General features: G+C 43.0%; 1 protein-coding gene and 1 long non-coding RNA gene across 3 annotated transcripts; one reads left to right on the top strand and one right to left on the bottom strand.

The window, feature by feature from the left end:
* The first annotated feature begins 330 nt into the window (after window positions 1-330).
* On the top strand, window positions 331-16,013 carry CRLF3 (cytokine receptor like factor 3). Of its 2 annotated transcripts, none has more exons than XM_074889632.1 (8): window positions 331-511; window positions 3,198-3,405; window positions 5,233-5,320; window positions 5,780-5,957; window positions 7,454-7,676; window positions 8,346-8,478; window positions 12,519-12,631; window positions 12,959-16,013. In XM_074889632.1, the coding sequence occupies exons 1-8, from the start codon at window positions 395-397 to the stop codon at window positions 13,210-13,212; spliced, it is 1,314 nt and encodes a 437-aa protein (XP_074745733.1). In that variant the 5' UTR covers window positions 331-394; the 3' UTR covers window positions 13,213-16,013. The 2 variants fall into 2 exon arrangements, with proteins under 2 accessions (XP_074745733.1, XP_074745734.1); XM_074889633.1 differs by lacking the exon at window positions 331-511 and adding an exon at window positions 1,078-1,260 and having other exon boundaries at window positions 7,454-7,739.
* LOC141952317 (uncharacterized) lies at window positions 12,643-16,783 on the bottom strand. The gene is made up of 3 exons (XR_012631604.1): window positions 16,708-16,783; window positions 16,200-16,260; window positions 12,643-12,875 (listed from the first exon to the last, which is right to left on the bottom strand). It is a non-coding gene; the product is annotated as an uncharacterized LOC141952317 (long non-coding RNA).
* Window positions 16,784-17,917: the final 1,134 nt, after the last annotated feature.

Below are 17,917 nucleotides of genomic sequence, written 5' to 3'. Positions count from 1 at the left end.
CACGTGACGCGGGCCCGCGGCAGCTCGCCCCGCCCCTTCCCCGCGGGCCCGGTCACGTGCCGGGGAGCCCCGCCCCGCCCCTCCCGCTTCGCCGCTGTCAGTCGGGTTTTGGCGCCGCCGGGCGGAGAGGGGCGGGGCTATGGGGCGCGAGAGGGGCCAAACTCCGCGGCTCCGGCGGCGCGGGGCTCCCCGGCCGCACGTGCCCTGCCCGCCGCCGCCCCCCACGCGCGGCCGCTCCAGCGCTCGGTGCCGCCACCGTCCGTCCGTCCCCGCCACCCGCCGCGCTTCCCGCTCCGCCCCGCGGGGCTCGGCGCCCGGATGTGGGGCCCTTCCGGGGGCGAGGCCCGCCCGCCGCCGCCCCGCCCCGCCGGGTGCCTCGCCACCACGGCTGGCCATGGAGGCCGAGGCGCGGCTGCTCTTGCAGGAGGCTCGGGAGAGCATCGAGGCGGCGCGGAGCTACAGGCGGGAGCTGGAGCTGCGGCTGCGGGGGCTGCACCAGGCGCGAAAGCAGGTGGGGAGGCGGGACGGGGCTGCCCGGGCGGGGGGTGGCGGCGGGGCTCCCCGGAGGGCGCTCCCCGCCGAGCCCCTGAGGGGAGGAGCGGCCGGGAGGCGCCCGTCTGCCCGGGGCTTTGCGGTTCGCCCGCTCCTCCCGCCCTGCGGGGCGTCGTCCGGCGGCGGCTTGGGGCGGGACCCGAGGCCGGGACCGGGCAGCAGCAGCGCCCGGTGCCGCGTCTCTCCCCCGGAGCCGTGTTTTTCCGCCTCGCCCCGCCGCGCCGGGTGCGCGGAGCATCCTGCTGGCGCCTGGATGGGGGCGCGGGCGGGGGGGCTCCCGCGGGACCGGCGGTGGGCGATGGCTGCGGGGAGCCCGGGGGCTGCCCACGCCGCGGGGAGACCCGCGTGTTGCCTCTGTGGGCGCCGGAGGACTCGGGGAGTGGGTGGGGATGTAGGAAGGGCCAGGGAGGAGGGGGTGCGAGTTGAGGTCTGCTGCTGAACAGAGCCTCGGTTTTTGGGATGACAGGGAGGTTTCCTAGGCAAGAATAGAGATGTCTAAAGGAACAACGTTTTCTCTAGTAGCTGGGATGCTAAGTCTTATTTTATAGGGAGTGCCATGCCTGTCTTCTTCCTCTCACATCTAAAAGACACCTGCCTAGTGAGTTATGGTCCAGTTTGGTTACTATCCTGAACTCTGCTGTCCCCATGCTCCGAACTCCGTGGGTCACGTACTCTGTGGGTCACGTCTAAGTGTTGCCAACATTCCAGGTTAGCTGGTTTTTCTGCAGCTGTGCACGGGATACAGAGGAGGGTTTTCATTGGGACTAGTAACCCACCCACTCTGTGCTGAAGATGCATGATAAGATACGCAGTGTGGGTAGGGAGATTGCGGAGAGCCGGTGAAGGACTGGCTTCTCTGCTAAGAGATCTTCTAAGCATTTTAGTTTTTGCAGAACCAATGCCTTAATATCTTTGATTCAACTCTGCAAGGGGTAAATAAAAAAAAAAAACAAACCACCAACCAAAACCAAATTCAGAAAATATTTCTGTGGTGACCTGATAGTTTTTTGGAAGCAGATTCCATTAGCATAGAAATCTGCTAGGTTAGTGTCCTGCTACTGTGTGAATGTGGGCCATCACTATACATTAGTCATCCTCAAAACCACAAGCTACTTAAGAAAATGAATTGTTCATGACTGTCTTTAATCCAAAGCTTGTCACCTCAGAATGTTGCCTGATAACTCAAGATGCATTGAGAGGAAGGCAGTTCGCCTTTCTGCAGTGTTTGTGAGTGCTTCATTAGCTTACCTCTCTCTCCTTTTCCTCTCTGGGGAAATTGCTTGTGTGCATGTTTCTGTTTTCTCTCTTTCCATTTTCAGGGCCTCACACTATTTTGTACACAAAGAATCAGCCATGCAACACACATCCAAGAATCCCCTGTGTCCAGAAGTGCTGAATGTCTTAGACTGGGGTTCAGATAGCAGAAGCTTTATCATTTGGGGACTGGTGGGCTGATGTGATAGGAAAAGCACTTCAGATCACTTTCATTGCATCCTTTTCTTTTGGACCAATGGGACACGATTTTCAACAAGCTTCATGCAGGCCTGTATGTTCAGGGACTTGCATTTCCTCTTCTGTGTGGCTAGTAGTATTTGTAATTCTGAGGCTGACTTGTTGAATTTGTATCTGCATGTAAAGGAGGTAATGGGCTTAGAGAAGTGACTGTTTGCTCTTCCTCTGTCCCGCCCCTTCACGAAGCTAAATACTTCCTTTTTTTCCTCAAGCTTGAAATAACAAGAGAAGGGAAACTGAGCTGTGGGGCAGCTGCAGAGCTTCATGAATATTGCTTGAAGAGGAAATTTATTTTACCTAACCAGAGAACTTCCTGTGTTGGTTGTCTGTACTTCTAAAGAGCTAGATATTACGTGTAAGGCTGTGTGTATGTTGCAGCATTTCCTTGTGTGTGTGACTTAGAAAAGTTGTTCATAGGGAGATGTTTACTTCTGATGTTTTCATCTTTAGCTCAGGGGTGTTCAAATGTGGGTTTTTTTTCCATAAAAGTCAGATTCAGCAAGTTTGCAAACATCTTAATAAGCACTTGCAGAACCTTCTGTGGTCTAAGTTCTTCCAGAATCAAAACAGACTTGCTGTTTACCGTGCCCTGTAACCCCAGAGAACAGACAAATCAAAGGTGGCTATTTGGAAAAAAAAAAATAATAAAAGCAGCTTTATGGCGATTTTAAAAATCCAGTGAAGTGATAGGGCCTGGAAAAGTGCTTCTAGATAGTCTTCTAAAAGCCTGATATTTTTTTCTTTCCAGTGAGTATTACCTGTATATGATGGCAGAGTGTTTTTTGAATAGGATTATAGCAGTTCTGAGGGGTGGCAGGGGAAAGACCTACAGAGCATTCAGACTTTTCTGACAAGAAAAAATCCTCAGTTTAAGTACATGTAACCCAATTTGTATTTTGCTTAGTTTATGTGCTCTTCCCCTTGCCCAGGCTAGTTTCTTTGCCTCCTTCCCTGCTGTATGTGTACAAAAAATTACTACACCAGTTTGTTACCCGCTGATGGTCCTTTTTTTAAAGCTGACTTCACACGCAGCTTTTCACCAGCAGATGCAGATAAGGTGGTTCAGAAAAATAAAAGATGTGCATGGCCTTTGCCTTTGTCCTGAATCCTTCTTTCCTGTTACCTGAATTTAGATCAGAGAAAGTGCAACATTGACCAGAGATGTACTTGAGCAACATTTTAATGATTTAAAAGGGACCCTAAAGAAGCTGTTGGATGAGCGACTGATGTCACTGCTGCAGGAAGTGGATGCTATAGAACAAGAGAGCATCAAACCCTTGGATGAATGCCAGAAGCTAATAGAGCACGGAGTCAGTACAGCTGATGATCTACTCCGGGAAGGTAAGGCAGGACCCGATACTAAGTCTTGGCTCTACTTTCCAGTGTGTCTTCTCTGAAAAGCTGTTATGATCAGCATATTTGGCTCATTTTGGGCTTCTCTCAAACCAAATGTTAAGAAAAGGTTAAAGTCGGGTAGTTGTAGTGAAAAACCAATCAATATTAGCTCCTACGAATCCGTGTTAAATATTCCACTCCAATCCTAGGGTGTACATGTATCAGTGTAGCCACTCGGTAAGGGCAGGAAGTATCTACGTTGGAAATGTCTCACTGCAGAGGTGTCCTGCACCCCTCCACGCTAGAGAGAGGATTATGTCAGGCTACTTTGAGATAAAATACGACTTGGGTACCATAATAACAAAATGTCTCTGTTGGTTGAAGAAAGTTATTTGTGTCTTAGTGGAATTGCAGCTGAAGTAAACAGATTCTTTCCTGCTAAGTGTGATTGTGTTCACAGTTGATGGGGACATGAGGAATGAAATGACCACTGTATGGGAAAAAGTTCTCCAAAAGTCTTGAGGATGAGGCAGACAAAAATGGGCACGTAGAATATTAGTGTAAGGGCCAGTTTGTACCCTACTGATGCTGAATACCTAGCCAGAAAGGAATGTCACTCTTGACTGTTTTCCCCACACTGGAGAACCTACTGGAAGCATGTCTGAGCTGTGAGTATGTTGGCAGTTTCCTTGCATTGTTCTCATGTCTCAACTTTAACTTTCTTTCAACATGATCTCAGTTTTGCGAACTAAAGTGCATTGAGCAGGCTCCCATGGGTAGCAGATCTACCAGTTTCCACTCAGACATGAGCTTTGCACTTAAAGAGCATGCTGGCTTGGCAGCTCTCTGCCTCCTGCTCAGAGTAGTGACAATAGTTATGAATTTGTTGGGTTTTTTTTCTAGCACCACAACCTCTGGGACAGCTGGTAGTCACCTCGTTTTTTTGTCTCAAGATAGTGAATCAGAGGGTGGTGACAAAGACTGCTTGAGTTTTATAGAGTGTCTATCAGATCTCATGAGAACCTGACTAGCCGTGCACTTCCTACCCCGTGGGTCACCATTCCCTTTGTAGCAGTAGAAGCATTGCTAAGTCGTGTCATCAAAATGAGCAGATGTTGCATCTGAGTCAGAAAGGAGTTAAGCCTCCATGGTTATTAAACCTCCTGCTGCCAGTTATGACGTATGCTTTTTCTTTAGAGATTTGTAGCGTTTGTAATCCTCCATTTGGAAAAGGACTGAGCTTGCTTATGTTGTAAATTACCATAAAGTCATCAGATAGGAGAATGGAGCATACGTCTCTGTAAGCTGAAGTGTGGGATGCTACTTTATATGGAAAGCTTATGAAAAGATTTCTATTTATCTCCACACTTTAATGCATGGATTATTTATTTCATTATGACAATAGTTACCATTTAGATTGTAGTAAACAGAGCAACGATTGAAATTATTTTTTGCTTTTAAGCTCCCGCTTTTTTAATTTTCTGCTCAGTGAAGGTTCTCTGCTTTTTTCTTCCTTTAAAGCAGGTGGAGGAAGGGATTAATAATCCTGATCTTTGGTATCTTGACTCCAGTTCTGCTACTGTCTGAGACCTGAGGCAAATTATTACATCTGTTATGGGTGTGTCTACAGGAAGCTTTGAAAGCTTCAAAAGTTGCTAGATAGGCTTTATATTGTTAACTATAATTGTATTTTCTAGCTAAGAGTCTGGCAAAAGTGCTGAGAATGCTTCATGTTTAATTGGTTGTTCGTGTCAGAACTGGTTATTCTTTGAAGCAAAGAATGCCTTTCTTGGACGTTTTCTCATTAGGAATATTTTCACCATTTGATTCCAGGAGAGAGTGCAGTCCATGGAGATGTGGGACAACAGAATGAGAAACTTTGCAGCTTTACAAAAAAAGCTTTACATATTCAGCTAGATAGGTAAGATACTGACACACCGAGGTGATCTGAGGCAGCGGCGCATGTGTTCTTCTTGTATAGGGGGTCTTTTATCCTTTGAAACAAAAGCCTTCTGCTCCAATTGCCTTGAAAGATTCTTTTGAGGTGTTGCTGTCCTGTTTGTTTCATAGACTTCCCTTGAGGCTGGCAGTCACAGAATGGAGTAGTTTTCAACCTCCATGTGTTCTGTAGAAATATAGGCTGTTTATTTGTGAACAGTGAAACCAGTCCTTGTGGAACAGCCTGTATTTCAGAGTATTTACTGAGAAACAGTCTGGTTAGGGCTGAAACACAATGTTTTCTGAGTCTTAAGTTTGAAATGCACATGCCAATTTCTGCAGCTGTTCTCTCTTTGCAAATCTGCACAGATTCAAGTGTATGGACGAAATATGAATTTGTAGAAGCTGGCCCCTTTCATTACAGCAAACTTTCCTTTCTCAGTTTACCAGAAGTACCCTCCTTGGTTGACGTGCCTTGTTTATCTGCCCAGCTGGATGATTGCCTCCTTACTATATTGAAAAATCAGATATTCAGACATGGAACTGTGGCATCTCGCCCACCTGTACAGCTAGAGGAATTTGTTGAGAAGCCTGGAGGTATTTTAGTCCGATGGTGTAAGGTGGGTAAAATATCCTGGGTGAAAATCATTCAGATTTCAGTTTTGTTGAAAGAAACTGAAAAAGCCACATTCATTCTGGATTCCCTACTGCCTTCAGAGGAATAGTCCACTCCAGTGTGTATTTAGAAGCTTTAGAAGAGATTTTTATGGTAATGGCCTCATACAAAGGCAAGGTAATCTAGTGATGTGGTTGGCACTGGGGTTTGTGCCTGCCTGGCAGTGCCACTTGTGTGTTGGACTCTTGCTGTTGGACTCTACCTGCTCCCATCTGCAGGTGGAAAGAGCCAACACGCTAAAGCACTGCTGCCTCACAACCTCCTTCCCAGTGGGTGGGGAAGTCAGGAGGGGCAGCTGAAAATGCTACTACCCCTGCTTCCCACACTTAAGCAAGTGCCAGCTACTGGACAAGCAGGAAACAACTCCTTCATGTACTCTTCCCACTAAACAAATAAATATTGAAGTGTATTCTGTCTGTGTTTCTGTTGTACAGACAAGACCAAGAAATCGTGGTGTGTGTGTTTCTGACAGGTGATTCACAGGTAGCCATTTGTGCTGCAGAAGCAAGTGGCTGGTTTATGTGGCAACAAGCATCAAACACTCAGTGAGACTGGATTTCAGTGCTGGGTTTCAGTGCTGGGGTGGTGCTTTTGTTCCCTTTGAGGACTCTTTAGCAGATCCAGGATGAGGCTGAACCTGTTCTGTTATGCTTTTGCACCTAAACATGTTTGTGTTCTTAGGGAGATGCAGTGGGTAGAAAGAGAAAATATTTGAATACTGGGATTAGCAGGGCAAGTAGCCTTTCTCTTCAGTACAGAAAAACTATTTTTAAGTAAATCACTGCTGTGCTCTGATGTGGTTTAGTTGCTGTTGGACAGCTCTACGCTCCTTGGCAGCATTAAACAAACTTACATTGTTCTAGCCACAGCCAGCCATCAGCCAGCCACCCTTACCTTGCAAAGGATGTGGGCTCAGATTATGAAATCATAGGCACTATTGTCACATGTGGTCTGATTTTTCTGTGCTGTACAGGAGTTCCTTGAATTTGGTCATGCTTGGGGGAAAGTGGAGCTTTTGGGTGGGGAATAATAAAAATCTCTTTTGACTTGGAGATATCAAAGAATTGGAAATAATTCCCTGGAGCTGTTTATGAAGGATAACAGTGAGTTTCTCTTGCTGTTAAAAACTGGCACTGAATTTCTTCTGCAAATTTGTCTTCAGCTTTTGGCTGAAGGATCTTGTTACATCTCTGTTAGATTGCAAAGCCTTCTGTTAAATGTTTCTTCTCCTATAGATACTTTTAAACTGTAATTGAATAATTCTTATACTTTTTGTATTGGGTCATGCACTGATTTTATTTTCTGTAAGTTACGCGTTCTGCTTTTTAATACCTTGTCACTCTGAATTGCCTCTGACAGCCTGCAGTACTACCCTAGTATTTCAGAGGCGAAAGAAAAACAAGAGGGGGACCTTTATTAATGCAATAAATGTTTCTCTAGGTGGATGATGACTTCATACCACAAGACTACCGACTGCAGTATCGTAAGAGTACTGCCAGTCACTTTGAAGATGTGTATGTCGGCTCAGAGACAGAGTTCATAGTGCTGCATATCGATCCTAATGTTGATTACCAGTTCAGAGTCTGTGCCCGAGGAGATGGACGGCAGGAGTGGAGTCCCTGGAGTGTTCCTCAGATCGGCCATACCACACTAGTTCCCCATGGTACTGTTTTGTTGCTGATCCTCTTCATCTTAAGCCTGTGTCATCAGCGCAGCACTCCTGAAGGTCTATAGCTGAACGACTTAGAGCTGCTTTTTGTATGATGCTGGGGTGTCCTTAACTATCACGTATGTGTGTAATGTACGATGAACTCCCCTTTCATCCTACAGTTTATTCTTTGCTTCCTAGTGTGAGGGATAGTGAGTGAGCCTTTCCAGCAGGCAGCTCATTGCTTAGCCTTGAAAAGCATCAGTGAGCCAGAAATGAAGGGTTTTTTTCCTTATCCCTCACCCCTACCTAAGCATTTTTGTATGACCTCATAACAAGCTTATCTTGGAGAGATAAACCTAAATTTTCTCTTCACTTGCAAATTTTTAATGGCAGTGTGTAATGAAGGTTTTCCTTTGCCTACAATATGACTTCACATGGCAAAGAGTGAACTTCTGGTGAGTTCTGTGAGCCAGGAAATACTTTTTGTAATTGCAAATTATTTGAAAAAGGAATTTCTCCATCAGAAGGCAGCAAAACCAGCCCCTGTTCTTAACTTAGCTTAAGCTTCATATGAGGTAAACTGAGTGGACATTGTGACTGACTTGATTTTGCACAGACAGGAACTAGTTGAGTTGAGGTTCACACTTTTCATGTGGTGTTTTTTTGTTTGTTTGTTTGAAGAATGGACAGCTGGTTTGGAGGGTTACAGCTTGAGCAGTCGAAGAAACATAGCACTTCGAAATGATTCTCAGTCATGCGGTGTGCTCTACTCCAAAGCTCCTACTTATTTCTGTGGGCAAACATTAACATTCAGGCAAGTACTTTCTGGGTAGCTGTTGTCTGGTGCATCTGCTGTGAGCCAAGCTTCCTTCTCTAGTCTTACATCTGCGCTGTATGTCAACCTGAGTAATGATGCATGTTGGAGTTTTACATCAGCTCAGCCCCAGTCAGGGTAGCATGTCTGTGAAGTCTGAACTTCCTTCGCTTTACTTTTACTTCCTGGCTCTTTAGGAAAACACCTGATGTTTTTGTAGGACCTGCAGCTATCTAAAGTAGAGACGAGAGAACTCCTGAGGGATAGTAAAATATAGCCCATGCTGAGCAAATCTGTGGAATGTTGAACTTCCTTGAGTTTTGTAGTAGCTGTTACTGGCTGGTCAGAAGTCAGTAGGGACTCGCCATTGATTCTTTTTAACCTTGGGTCAGTGGGTGCTTGTCTTCCCAGACTGTCCACGTGCTTTGAAGACTTTGGACATGAAAACATTGTATGTGCTGTTGGGATGGGTAAGGGCAACAGTCTGGCACCAATGTCTTTAATATCTGAGATAATTAGTGCTGATCAGACTACTGCTTGAAACCAGTATTAGAAAATCCTGAGTGGAGAAGAGGAGATCTTGTGAAAATCAAGCTTTCCATTTGACACAGAATATGATTAAAAACCTTGGCAGCTTTGCTGCCTGTAGTCCTATTCCTGAGATGGTGCTGTTTAATGGGGTATGAGGAATGTCCTAGTGGATATGTCAGTTGTAATTACAGACCTCAGACTCTGGAGCTTTATTCCATCTTTCCCTGGTTAAATAAAACTACTTGCTGTACAGTAGACAACCCCCAAAGGCAATTTAAGGGGGCTGTTCTATTATATTTTTGTAACTTATTCCATCATGTTTCATTTCTCCCTTCCTGCTAACGAATTATCTTCACTTCAGATGGTTGTAGTATGAGGATGTATTCAGTTGCCCTGTCTGAGCTGGGATAAAAAGATCTAAAGCTTTCATTTGAAATCTGTTGCTAGATTTAACATCTCTTGGCTCAGAAATAACTGTGAAATTAAAGGCAGAACTTTGAGGTTTCCCTTGGTTCTCTTTCAGACCAATGCCTTTTATCTTTCTTTATTGGTAGCACATGAGAATCTTTTGCTTCACATTTTGGTAATGTGGATTCCTCTCCAAGAGGAGATTGTTTCAGGATGGCAGAGCACTCAAGCACATGTCCACAAGAACTATAAAGACACGAATCTTAAGATTGAAGACAACTTCAAAAGTTGGTTGTGTTCCTCTTCCAAGGTCCAAGAGTAGCTTCTTGTTTGAAAGTGTGTGAGATTTTCCTGAGCAGGGAATTGTAGTACTTGGCACTTGGCTTTCTCCATCTGTTGAAACAAAAGTGTATTCACAAGGGGGTAAGTGGCTTGCAGAGCAAACCAAATAAGCAAGGTTCACGTTACAGATGTTTGTGAAGCAGCTTTGTATTCTCCTTGTATGTTCAGGACACAGGCATAGCTCATCAGTGAAAAGTGAAGCTGTGATAAACACAATGCTTTGTATCTGCTTTTTAAACATAGTTTAAAAAAAATATTACAGATAACATTCAGTTATCCTCTGAGGTGAGGCATTTGGACAAGCTGTAGGAAACATCATTGCTTTAAGTGAAGACTCATCCTGTTTCTTTGCAGCCTTCAGGGAGCTGCCCTTAGGAAAGGGAATGTTTCTCCACAGTGACCTGCTCTGCAGCTGCCTCTAAAGCTTTTGCTTGCAGTGGGGAGCCACAGCCAGTCTGGCCAGGCTGGTGATGTGGGATCAGCCAGCAGACACCCCATGAAGATTCTGCTGACTTTGTCAGGAACCCAACACAACTCCCCTGACAGCTAATACAAAGGAAGTGCATGTGATCGCCCACAGATTTACTTCTCTCTGCTCTGAGGCAGATGGAAACTGGTGGAGGCTGAACTGGTTCAGTGTCTGCACACTGCAGTGACAGAGGCAAGGTTTTGCTCTGCAGCATTGAAAGTGGTGAGAAGGGATTCAAACAGTGTTCCACTGAGCATTGTTCATACCACCTATTCTGGGGGCTTTAAAAAATTGTAAGTCCCAGGAATCATAGAGGCTGGAGAATAACTTTGTTAATGTGATAGGAAAAATCAGCCTAGTGACGTGAAGCTTAGGAGATTGTGCAGTGATGCTCTGTACTGTACATGGGCTCTGTCTTGGGCTGGTTATTAATTCCTGAAAAAAATCAAAATCCTGTAAGGAAGGAAGGGTGATCTATACCAGATCCTGATCCTCTTCCCTATGTATGTGAGAGGAGCAAAGCTACTGCAGTTACAGGTTGGCTGTTGTCTTGGGCACTCGGGTTGTGCTTCCTCTTGATGGTGTAGGGAAGGTTTGGCTCTTTCCTACGTTGCGTTAGCACAGAGCCCAGCCTGCTCTCGGAGTCAGGGCAGCGATGCAGGGAAATCCAGGATGCTGGAAAGCCTGGATGTGCTGAATACAGAAGGCAATGATAAAAACCTCAGCCTGGTTTCAGTGTGGATACGACTGAGAGCACTGAACCTAAATCGTTTGCTGGTCCTAGACTGGCTCCTGTCAGCACTCCGGCTCTGTACCATCACCCCTCCCTCGGGTATCTGCTCTCCTGTTACTTGTTTGATTTTTTTTTTTTTTTTTTTTTCTTCCTACTGCTGCTGGTCCAGGTTATCTTGACAGCATTCTGCAAAAGGGGTCTATATAAAGTAAATGTGGATACAGATTGACATGATAGAATTCTTACTTTTTTATGGGTTTATAATTATGCATTTTTGGTCATTCTCGTGAGTGTACAAACACTTATTTCCAACCCAAAGCTCGAGAAAGGCTCCCTTAACTAGGGATGGAATGAATTAATGTTACCTTATGCACAAAGTTTACAGATAAACAGCTGCTCATAAAGCTTCACCAGTAACTCAGGCAGTTTAAAATCTAAAGTAGAGTACCAAAATGAATTTAAAGTTGTTTTGGGAAAACATTGTGGATCACTTCCAAATTAAAAGCTGCTTGGGTATTTAATTTTTTTTTTTTCGCTTTGCTTTCCAGTACAAGGCTTTTGCTATCCTAGTGACGTTCCCAGGGGACTGAAAAACCTAATGGAGTGCAAAAGTAAAACATGGTTCCAATTTTATTTTCCCTGTTTGTCTTGAAAGAGTTAACCCATTGTGTGCCAGCCTACTGCCCAGTTTAATTTCCAGTTCTTAAAAGCTTCTGCTGAAGTTTTTCTGTTGTTTGGCAACAACCACGTTAGTGCTGTTTTTTCTCTCAAGCTGTAATGAAAACAACCACTGTTTTCCTTTCTAGAAAAGACCATCTGAGTTTCCCAAGTCACTCAGGCTCTCTTTAATATATGATTTAGCACCTTTGAGAGATGGCAGTACAAGAGAAAGGACTCAAATACAGAAGAGTCCTTCAGTGTACAAACCGTGCCTCGCTCAGCTGCTAGGGCCCAAAGGGAACTGCAACCCAGGTCATTTGCACAACTTGTTTTCTTTTTCTTTGGAGATTCTTTCCCAGGACCAAAATCCTAAATGCAGCTGAGCAGAAGCCAGACTTGTAAATGCTCTTCTAGGCATTGTTTTTAATACACATTTGCACCAAGCTGATTTATTAAAAAACCCAAACAAAACCCCCTGGTTTAGTCATGCTTATGAAATACTTGCTGAAACTACAGCCATCTTGCCATAATACATGATGTTGACTAGTAATCTGGTATAGATGATTGTATTTTTGTTTTGGTTGTTTCAGACAACTGGAAATTTCAGAAGACTAAGTTGTGACAGGGGAGAATGTTACTAAAAATCTGTGAAGGTTTGCAGGAAGCAGATTCCTGTTTTGTACAGATTAATAGTTGGAGCATTGCTCAGTGGGGCTGTTGGGAAAGCTGGTAGGACTTCTGGTCATTCAACAGGAATCTCCCCAAAAGGTTGGATGAATTTGTTGAAAGCTCTGGAGCACTATACAGAAGTCTGGTATGACAGGGTATTACTGTCTGGATTTCAGTGTATGCTTTGATTTAAAGCTTCAGGGTTTGACTTAACTTTTTGCTTGGTAGAATTGAAACTGTGGGACAGCCAGACAGACGAGACAGCCTAGGAGTGTGTGTGGAGCAGCAGAACGGTTATGATTCTTTGCAGAGGGATAAAGCTGTGTGCATTAGCACAAACGGTGAGTCTGAATCACATAATTGAAGAATGTGTTCCTTTTTTTCCTTTCCCAAAACCTATAGCCCCTGGTTCTTTATCTCTCTGGATGACATATGAGCAGCTTCATTCACCTTTTATGTACATACTGCTTGCGCAGTTAAAATCTTTGGTGAGATCATGGATCTTCTTTTCCTGCTAGTAGTTACTGCAACCTGTTTAATGTGACAAAAAGGAATGTGGCAGGGTTGCTTTCCATTTCTATTTGCCTGCAAAAAGATAAGGAGACATAGTATTGCATGTTAGTATGTACAGAAAGTGAAAAATAACATTTGTATCTTGACTGTTTCAGGGGCAGTATTTGTAAATGGAAAAGAGATGACAAACCAACTGCCTGCTGTTACTTCTGGATCAACTGTGACATTTGACATGGAAGTTGTGCAGTTAGGCCCTTCCAGCAATGAGGGAGGAAACTTCAAGCTTCGAGTAACCATTAGCTCTAACAACAGAGAAGTGGTCTTTGACTGGGTACTTGATCAATGCTGTGTCTCTTTGTATTTTGGATGTTCATTTTCATACCCAGGCTGGAAAGTTTTGGTGTTTTAACAGTGAGTGAAGGGATTTTTGTTCTTGCTATAAAGTGTAATGTTAAAACCTGGGTTTCCAGCTGTTTGACATCAGTCTGTTAAGAAAAATGTGTCTTTATACTACTTGAACTCCACTATATTGTACTCCCTACTGGATTCATTTAAAAAAATAATTGTGAAAGATTGGATTTGTTACTCTGGAAAAAGCTAGAAACAGGCATTTGCGTAGGCAAGTTAACTTAAGCAGTCCATAAGACCTTTCCTTTTTTTCTCTAGACTTGATTTTTGTCAGTATTTCATTGTACTCTAGTCTCAGGGTACGTGTGTTGTGTAGAATTGACTTTGCTTAATGCTGCTGTTCTGTGAAATAAGCCTTTAAACGTTTAAGGGGTAGAGGGGTGGTAATGGACCAAAGCTTTATTTATACCACTCAAAAAGAACAAAGTATCTAGAACAGTGATGTCCTGCTATGCTTCCTTGTACACAATGCTGCCTTAAGAGTATGAATGGATAGTGGTTTCTGCATGCAGCAGCTATTTCTTCCATGCACGGTACTGTTCATTCCTCTGAGCAAGGACATCTGAGCCATAATGTCTGTTTAAAGATGTAGCCAGTCAGTTAATGTCTCACTTATGTGCCTTATTTCCAGATATTTTTTGAACTGTTCTATGTGTTTGTTGTCACTTGGAATATATTTTCTAGAGTAGTTGCATGGTGATGCTTACATCAACTTAATGCGGATGCTTGCCTCAAACTAGACCAATACCTAGAGTAGGACAGTTACCCTGATGTCAGAGCAAGTCTTAGCAATTTAGTAGTTAGGCACAACATGCAGAGTGGCAGCCACGATTCCTCACAGAGCCCTTCTAAGACTTAAGAGACAGCCTTCTTTCTGTTGTCTCTGTTGCTGGACAAGGGAAGTGCTGTTCTGAGGTGCAGGATTCCTGGAAATCCCAGACAGCTACCTGTGAAGGCCTTGCATTCACGTGCAATAGTGCAGGTTTGTGGTCTGAGCACGGGGGCTGGACGAGGCTGCTCTGGCAAGCTGGGCCTGCTGCTGCAGATCCACCTTGGGAGATGGAGAGGGGCTTTGGATACAGGCTTAAGGCAGACCCCACTGGCACAGATTTCACCTGTGGCAGTCCAAATGGAGCAGAGGTAGTAATTTAGCTCTCTTCTATGTAATAGAATGGGATAAGAAATTATGATGGATTAATAGACTTTGAATTCAGAAGTTACATAAAATTACCACTATTTCCCCTAAGGGAAATGAACTTATCAAAGCAAGCCTATTCCTCGCTTTGATAAATTCAAAAGATTGCAATACTGCTAGATTTAAAGAATATTTAAAAGTAACACTGAGGGCCTTCTTACCTCAAGTTCAATTAAAATTAAAAATATTTTAGCATGTTAGAATAGCAATATTTATAAAACCTAGACAATCATTCTGCCCTTTTTCCTTCAGTGTCAACATGCTACATTAGCCCTCTCTGCTAGCATAAAAATCTTAATTTACATTAGATTAATATCCTCCATCCTCCATGTCAGTACAAAAAGATTAGTCATCATGCCTGTGTTTTTTCCCCAAGCATCTGTAGTAGGGATGCAAGAATTTCAGAAGAGGAAAATGGCTGTTGGTATTTATACCATTTACAAGAAAATAATTGTGAGTAGATTCAGATGGATGCAAAGAACTTGCACATGGCAGAGTTAGGTCGGAATTTACTGTAAGACAAAGTGAGGAAGACTGGACACCTGCAGGTAAGATTATCCAGTGTTAGCAACAAAAAGCCTGCAGTATTCTGTTTTTCAAGCTTATTTCACTGTTAAGGGGGTAAGAGAATGCTAGCTTATCCTGCACTTTCAGTGTTCTTTTGAATTATCTGGTGAAGTATTTTCAATACTTTCAAAAGATGGTTCTTTTCCTGTAGTGAAGAAGTTCTGTTTAGAGAGGGTCAGGCTGGCAGCAGCTGACTTGTCTTGCTCCACCCTGTAGCACTGGGAATTTTACATACACATTTCAGGTGTCAGGTACTAGTTGTAACTTAGTACTTTTACCATATGGAAACTAAAATTGTGAATATGTACACTTCTGAGGTACCAACAGGTCAGGTACCTTTTCATCTGCCTTTGGAAGGGCTAGTCAGACTATTGATTCTGCAGGATATTTACTTACATATTATAAAATAAAGCTTAAGCCTTGAATTCAGGTACTTGCAGAGATGGTAATGCCATGTCTGTTCAGAATATACATACAAAGCAGCTAAAGACAACTGTGAAGGGCCCCAGGAGGCCCCTACTGCTCCCCTTGAGAGCTGAGGGTGACAATAGAAGAAATAGTTTTTCTGACTTCAGTCTTTAGCTGTATGTTGAACAAGGGCAGCTTGCCAGTGTTGGGTTGGTTTTGGTTTTTTGTGGTTTTTTTTTTCCTTAGGATAAGCCTAGCTGTCCAAATTGCAAATTAGGTACTGTTCAGCCACTTCTTACAGCTGCACCTTTTAAACCTGGGAGGGGTCAAGAGTCTCAGGGCAAGAGACTTGAGTAATAAAGTAACAAAGTGTGCAAAGAATCAGAAGACACTTGAATTAAGAAGGTTGAAATTCTGTTCTTCCACAGTGGAGTTCAGCTAGATAGAAAACTTGACACTTCCTCTGTAATTTTTCACCTCCAGCTATTGGAGCCTTGCAAGCATGTTCAATGCTTATGAAATCCAATCCTGAAAGTTGTTTTCTTAAGCTAGTACATTCACTTACCTCAACTAAGACTTGTGTCAAGTGAAATTTGATTTTTTTAAAAATAAAGTTCTATCCCTTGACTGTGTATGGTCTAGTAAATTATTTATTGGGGCACAAAGCTGAGCATCACTGCATTCTAACAAGAACATAAGAAAATGTATTCTATAGCACTGCAGCCATCTTTAAGAGCTTTTCCTTTTTTTATTTTTTTAATCTTCTGACCCTCAGAAGTCCCAAACAATTTTTTCAGGTTTCTCACTTGTGTGCTTACCTTCATTTTCAGGTGAAGTTCAGATCTTAACTGACATCTCTTGCAGAAATAATTTTCCTTCCTTTTAAAAAAATTAGTTACAGCATCTGTAAATGGCTTGACTCAATATTCCATCACAGCTAATTTATCTCTATTTTACTGTTTCCATCTCCTTACTGTTGTATTAAATGGTGCAACTCTTACACAATAGTAGTTATTGGCCCCCATTACTGAGCAAGAAGCAGAGGTATTTAATCTCCTTCAAATAAAATCCATGCTGAACTAACACACAGCTTTATTCCCTTAGTTCTGCTTTACCTGTAGCCTGCTCCATTTCTTTGGTCTCTTCTAAAGGAAAAATAACTTGTGAAACCAGAAAGTAAGGTTGCCAACGTAGTAGCTTACTCTCAGATACACAATTCATGTAATTCATGATAAAATGCTGAGTATTTCTCCTAAAAAGTGCATCTTCAGTCTCAAATCAAGCAACTCAAGAACAGCAGATGTCAGTCACAGAAGGAAGACTCACCTCCTTCATTCAAAGCTCTTTGTTTTCTCAGTTGTGAAACCACGCGGTGTGAGGTTTATAACCAGGATCTGGTCCAACGGGAACACCTTCATTCAAGCACTGGTTGATGATGGCACCAAACTGTTCTGTGAATTAAGAAATACTTAGCTTTGAACAATATTGTCAAAATTGTCCTCACAGAATGGCACCTGCACTCTCAACAGTATAATCAGATTGCTGGGTTAGGGAGGGTTCTGTGGTTTGGGGGGTTTGTTTTGGTTTTGGTGATTGAAGTAATAACAATTCAAATTATTTGCAATTGCCTCACATTCCAGGCAATGAACCTTTATCCCACCCCCCAAAAATTCAAGGACTTCATTGAAGACACACTCAAAGCAACATACACTTAAGGTTAACAACTTAAATTCATCTAACAATTTTGAATATAGTATTTAATGTGCTGAATTAAATATTCAAGTCATGTTAAGTTCCAACTTGTGGTTCACAGACCTGTCATGTCAAAGATGATCACTAAATACAAAACATCATTAAAATCTGCCATGAACGTATTAGCTTGGAAGAACCTTGCCAGTTTTAGAGACAAAAGCATTCCGGACAACTGCAGTCTGAACTCAAGTTTACAGAATCTAGCTGTCATATCCTGTATTTCAGTATCTGGATTATTTCTAACGTGGAAAAAGGTTTTCAGTGTCTGCTATTCAACAGTCACTATTTGGCCAAGCAGTGCAATTCCTTGTTTCGTTCTGTGGTACCCGGAGCATCCATCCTCTACAGTCCCACAGAAGCACTGTTTTAAACTGATACTGATTTAAACCTCGCTCCGAATAAACTATCTTGTAAAATTTGTTTGAAACATTACCCACTTGCATGTAAAAAACACACAATTTTATAACTGACACATCACAAGTGATACGTTTCATTTTCAGTTATATAAATTACAGTTCTAAACAGTAATACACAACTTATATCTATATCTCAGGTATTCAGTTCTATTCCCAAGAAAGGAGAATGAAAGTTTTTATAATCCAGCTAAAAACCTGGTAATTTATGGAGACACCTTAAAAATAACAATAAGACTGGACAGAAATTTAGCTACCTTTGTAATGATCTGGCAAAGGAAGAACATGTATCCAAATTTTAAAAGACATGCAGAAGAGAGTTTATACAAGGTGCTGCTTGTGGCCTTTCTGCATGCACACAAAATGACTGG

The sequence above is a fragment of the Strix uralensis genome, chromosome 19 (genome assembly GCF_047716275.1).
Source record: "Strix uralensis isolate ZFMK-TIS-50842 chromosome 19, bStrUra1, whole genome shotgun sequence".
NCBI classification, from domain to species: Eukaryota; Metazoa; Chordata; class Aves; order Strigiformes; family Strigidae; genus Strix; species Strix uralensis.
Note: the sequence above shows the minus strand (reverse complement) of the source record. Positions and strands in the feature narration are given on the sequence as shown.

Bases quoted from the DNA above. Each gene is read 5' to 3' on its own strand.
- CRLF3 (XM_074889632.1), top strand. From the start codon at position 395: ATGGAGGCCGAGGCGCGGCTGCTCTTGCAGGAGGCTCGGGAGAGCATC. The intron at 3,406-5,232 runs GTAAGGCAGGAC...ATTTGATTCCAG, and splicing joins TGATGATCTACTCCGGGAAG to GAGAGAGTGCAGTCCATGGA. The intron at 12,632-12,958 runs GTGAGTCTGAAT...TGACTGTTTCAG, and splicing joins TGTGTGCATTAGCACAAACG to GGGCAGTATTTGTAAATGGA.